At 34.9% G+C, this 5,613-nt stretch overlaps 1 protein-coding gene across 1 annotated transcript in view; it reads right to left on the bottom strand.

Moving 5' to 3' along the window:
- Window positions 1–6: 6 nt before the first annotated feature.
- Window positions 7–5,613, bottom strand: part of LOC111412885 (glycoprotein 3-alpha-L-fucosyltransferase A-like) — a 5,725-nt gene continuing 118 nt past the window's right edge. Inside the window, exons 2-8 of the mRNA XM_023043753.1 lie at window positions 5,366–5,608; window positions 3,927–4,087; window positions 2,798–3,039; window positions 2,149–2,253; window positions 1,671–1,827; window positions 1,219–1,446; window positions 7–314 (exon numbers count right to left, since the gene is read on the bottom strand). Coding sequence (XP_022899521.1) covers window positions 59–314; window positions 1,219–1,446; window positions 1,671–1,827; window positions 2,149–2,253; window positions 2,798–3,039; window positions 3,927–4,087; window positions 5,366–5,608 — 1,392 coding nt within the window. The 3' untranslated portion in view covers window positions 7–58. The remainder of the gene's footprint in view (window positions 315–1,218; window positions 1,447–1,670; window positions 1,828–2,148; window positions 2,254–2,797; window positions 3,040–3,926; window positions 4,088–5,365; window positions 5,609–5,613) is intronic.

Genomic DNA, 5,613 nt, shown 5'->3' with positions numbered 1-5,613 from the left:
GAAAATTCTACTGCAAAAGATGTGAATGCACGGCCGATTGTAGTGGAATGTAGCTAGCCTATACGAAAATAACTTCAAACTTGGCACATGGGTTGCTCTCTATGTGATTTCTGAAATCAGAATCCCCTTTGAATCTGAATGTATACAAAGCTTGCCTCTGTGTCAATCCAATGGGGTAGATTCTGTAAATTTTGAGCTCATCTCCTCCTCGTATGCTTTCGGGCCTCTCGTATTTCCAAATAGGTGTGTGTTTCAGTGACTTAAACTTCAAAAGAACAGCAGAATTTAAAGCCTCCATTGTCAAGTTTCCTGACCTGCCCGGAAATATCAGAAACAAAAAATTCTGATTAGTGAAGATCTCGAAACAAGAATGAAGACAAAACAATTTCATAATTCACTTGCAATACATGGAATGCGTCGTGTTAAGAGTATGTTTGGCTAAGCTTTAGAAATATACTTACAAGGAAGTAAGTTTTAAACTTAAATCACTATCTTATTGTTCAAGGTTGAAAATAAGTAGGTCATTACTTAAATTGACACTAAGGTAAGACTTCTTTCAAAATAAGTAACCATTTCCACTTAAAAAGTAAAGAATGAAAAAATGTTGGGATCAGAAAGTAACTTGCAAAAACTCAACTTTAGAAGTTCTTTCTGTTCCCAATTTTTACCATCCTATGTTGAATAGTGAATACAAACAATAACCCACTCCCTCCTACTTTTTGTCAAAACTACCCGAAGAAAGGGATTAAGATGACAACCTCAAAAGAAACAACATATATCATCATGATACAAATCTGAGTTGTAAGATTCATCAAATTCCACTAAAATGCTAGTTGTAAGGTTGCACAAATCCAGTTCAATTTTTTTCAAAATATATTGCACAGCAATTTTGAATCTAAAAATCTATTTCAACAGATAAGTTTAGCAATAATAAAAATGTTGACAAGGTCTAAGAAAATTCTTGCTGCTATGCCACACAAGCTGATTTATATCTGTAAGACAAAGAAAACAAGTGATTAAATGCTTTTGCGCTGAATAAAATTTCCACATGACGATAATCAATGTGATTTTATTGGCATAGACAATAGCCAAAAGGCAAAACTCTATTGTCTCTGAAGAGATTCTCATGCACACGTCATTGAAATTCACAGTGAAAACTCAGCCAAAATTGCACATTTGTGAATATATATCCAGAAATATAGGCAGTACATGTATTACCTTAAGAAAACTGATTCCATCTCAAACCTTCCCCTTTCCCGTGCATATATGTGATATAAAGTTTTTAAACCTCTGGTACACTTGCAGGGTCGCTTTTTAAACTCAGGAGTCTTCTCATCTTTCTCTAGGATCCTTGTTGCCAAGTAAATACACAGACGGCATGATGAGTGAACTGCTGCCATATCAACAAGAGCCTTGAATGAATCAGACGGTCCTTCAAACTTCCACCTAAATAATAAGAACCCATTTGTGATCCAGTCCCTTTGAAAGTAAAAAGCTTCTTAAATATGTTCCGAGGAAAATATTTATATATTGATAGATCATGATTTGTAAAGATAAGCAAAAAACTTGAAAATGTTACTAAAATAAAAGAATAAAGAATAACTAATCTAAAATCCACAGAACTCACTACATAGAAGTTTATCATTTCATGCGTGGAATTCAAGGCTCACCGTAATGACTCATTATATGCGCTGGAATTCTTGGCAAGGTATTTTATTTTCCTCACAATTGAATCAACATCTTTGAGCTCCCTGATATGCAATATTGAGCCAGAAAAGGGAGAAAAATCTTGTATGTTAGGGGCACCAACAACCACAGGAACAGAGCCTACAATATTAATACAGTGCACTATATCAGAATTTCTTCATCCTAAATTGTCCATTTGTCCTACTACTCTTATACTTGAGAAATTTTCCCAACCAATCTTGAAATTTTACGTGTATACATTCATATGTCGCAAAATAGCTTCTGCCGAAAATTTCCCTATCTTGGCCCAATTCTTAATTTAAAGAGGACAAGTATAAATGTTGTGAAAATCAGCTTTGAGCTGAATGACCCCGGGAGAGGAGAAAAATAGCTCTGATAAGTCGGTCTTGAATTACAAATTATAAAAAAAAGCATGGAATGAGAAGCAATTAAGCATAATACCAGCAACAAGAGACTGGAAGAATTTTTCAGTGACATAATCCTCCTCGTTGGAATTCTCAAATGCCAGGCTGAATTTGTATCGCTTCAAAGTTGCCACTTTGTCCACTGCAAATATTTTCACAAGATCAAGAATTCTGTATGGAATATAGAAGAGGTGCAGCAAACATCATGAAACGTTATATGCTACATCAAGAAGTTGCTTACAATTCATTTGTCACATATTTGGTGTTATTATACCGTTGCATCATTACTTGAAGTTTTAAGCACCGGCTATTTTACAACTTCTTCAATCAGTCCCTTTTAACACTTCTTCGCAACAAAAACAGCATTTGTAGCAAAAACTTTAAACAAAGATTGCTATTCTATATTCTCATTTGACTCAATGTCCAAAAGTTAACCAAGTTCCAAAAGAACATTTCTAGACTGCACTAAACATGAAATGCAATTTCTAGAACTAAGTCGAGATTGCTAATATTGTCCATTACGTCAGTCAACGAGCATACAAACATGGGTGTTCCATGCGACATATTACTCTGCCAAAGGCAAAATCTCTACATGCAATAAAAATTCTCAGTTACTTTTGCTTCATCTACACTTTGCCATACAATGAAATTCATTGAATGCTGGACCAAATACTCAATACACTTACCATTACCATCACGATTTCGATGGCAACTGCCATAAGAATCAATTTTGATGTTTGCCTTTTCAAGGGCTTCCAAAGCTTGCAAGCGAAAGTTTCGAGCACCACAATTAGAAATGAAAGCAGCTGCAAGAGCACTTTCAGTTTTGGGTTGCAATGGAGCCATTATATCATACTCGGCCCAAGAGAAATAGCCCACAGGAACGTCGGATGAAAGACTAGTTGTCATGACAATGTGATATCCCCTCCTAATTCATAAGAAACTTTATCATAAATATATTATAATAATTTCTTATGAGGAAATATTCAAGGGTTATACAATAATTACAGAGTTAAAAATTGTAAAGGAATGTTCAGATGACGAATAAGCCTCAAAATAGATAGCACCATCTCACAACTGCCAGCCTCAAGATGTTGCAGGAGAAGGAGAGCAAAAACAAGGAGAGTGTATCGTGCAAGAAATGATTTTAACCTATTTATAACCATCATAGTTTGAAGACCAATGCTTGACATCTAGAGACTAATAATACAAGTACCAATTTAATAGAAATACGGCTTGACTTAACATGTCTAGGAAGTAATTAATGCTCTAATTGTGCTCACCCAGTAAGGTTAAAATTGATTTCCCCATGCTAATTTTCATCTTATCTATCCCTTTTTATCTGTTTTCTTCTGGTCTGGACTATAAAAACGGCAATTGAATTGAAAAACTTCTTTTTTGTATGTTTGGATGTTGATATCAGAAATTCTTACCTACAAGCAGAAATGCTCCCTTTAACTAGAAAATACTCAATTAATACATTTCCAGACGATCATACTTAATGCTCTAATTGTGCTCACCCAGTAAGGTTAAAATTGATTTCCCCATGCTAATTTTCATCTTATCTATCCCTTTTTATCTGTTTTCTTCTGGTCTGGACTATAAAAACGGCAATTGAATTGAAAAACTTCTTTTTTGTATGTTTGGATGTTGATATCAGAAATTCTTACCTACAAGCAGAAATGCTCCCTTTAACTAGAAAATACTCAATTAATACATTTCCAGACGATCATACTTGTTCGAAAATTGTAAGGTTGACAACCACATAATTAAGTTTGAAGAAGCAAGAAGCCACAACCGAGTGTGCTTACCCACCGTCGTGCCAAATCAATGTTATTTTCAGCATAATATTGAGCCGACTCCATTGAACGCAAAACACCAGCCGTGCCATCTTGTTGAGACAACCCAAATGCAGCATCAGGCCTCTTACCCGAATCAAATCCAAACTTACAGCCCACAGCACAGGTTTTGAACTCCTTACGTAATAATAAAAGGTCAACCATTAATATGCAAACAAAAATAATAAAAAAAATATATGGATAAAAAATACATTGCTTCCAAACTTAAAGCCCAAGATCAATGTTAATCTAAGAAACCAGGCCTGGAATTTCTCTTTAGAAATGACTCTATTCAAATTTGAACTGTTCTTTTACGAATCTCAATATCAAGACCTCAATTTTATACAATCAAACACAGTGCTAAAGAATTTATTTTGCCTCAATGTTTAACTGCACTATAATCATAACTATGACATTAATGCAAAAGGATTTTGTATACTAATTTCAACCATACAGATGGGATTTTATACGTGTTTTTCGTTTTCCATCTAAGACTAACTCTAAGGGTCCGTTTGATTGTAAGGATAGAGTTTGTGTGGAAAGAAAATGAATTTCAGAGAATTGAATTGTCTAGAACTTTTTTTACGAGAATTGTTAATTAAATATATTTGATTGGTATAATTTTCCACCTAGAAAATATTAAAATTTTGGATCTTTTGGCATTCGTTTGGTCTTGTTTGCCATGAAAATTGTTAATTAGAGGGATAAATTTTTTTACAATTGTAGATAGATTTTGTTCTCATTGCTGAAAATTATAAAAAGAAGAAGTTGGAAATCATTTTCTCACCAAAACCGAAGGAATTGGTTTTCCTTAAAATGCTAGAAAAGAGGGTCATGTGGGGTGGGAAATGGAAAACCAATTCCATGGAATTTGTTTGCGATCAAACACCCAATTTTGGATGGAAATGAAAAATGTTTTCCATTTTCCCTGGCAAAGAGGGTTATCAGACATGGCCTAATTATTAATGTTTATATACAGCTGCAACCAAATTTTGCTTTCTTATAAATGACCAAAATAATAACTTCTATTGCCAAAAGAATAAGAACATAACGTAGGAATTTGGGCAAAAACAAACATCCTTCTTCAATTGCCATCTCGTACTATTCTAGGATTCTAGATTACATGCTAAAACCATCCACCCATAAATTCCAAGAATTGCTGAAAAAGAATCTACAATATCAAACACAATTCCATAAACCTTATAACTATTGAGGCTCGGGGCTCCATCTTAAAGGTCAAACAAGTAGCCCAAGCTCACAGTTCAGCTTTTCAGATACCATACTGAGCCTTCCATCTTCAAAGGCCATAAATTTACTATTGTTCTCGTACTTAAACGTCTTGGGATTTTAAAAACAATATATGCAAAAGAACCTCATATTTATCTTTTACTGAAATTTAAAGATTGAATTGCAAACCTCGTCAGCTCCATGTACAAAAATGGGGTCTTTCTTGAAATCTCTAGAGTAAGCCACGGAGTCCTCCTTCTCCAACCACGCCTCACAGCTGTCTTCGGGTTCAGACCCTGGATCATCAAGCGCACCACCACCAGTGTAACCTGACCCGACATCATCAGTCAAAGTTGAGGTTGACCAAGAAGAAGACGTAGTTTTTGTAAACCTATAGAACGAGTCGGCCCACGAGTTGACCAGGTCGGCGTTCTTGG

Source organism: Olea europaea, chromosome 16 (assembly GCF_002742605.1).
Source record: "Olea europaea var. sylvestris chromosome 16, O_europaea_v1, whole genome shotgun sequence".
Lineage (NCBI taxonomy): Eukaryota > Viridiplantae > Streptophyta > Magnoliopsida > Lamiales > Oleaceae > Olea > Olea europaea.
This window is presented reverse-complemented; position numbering and strand designations above follow the sequence as displayed.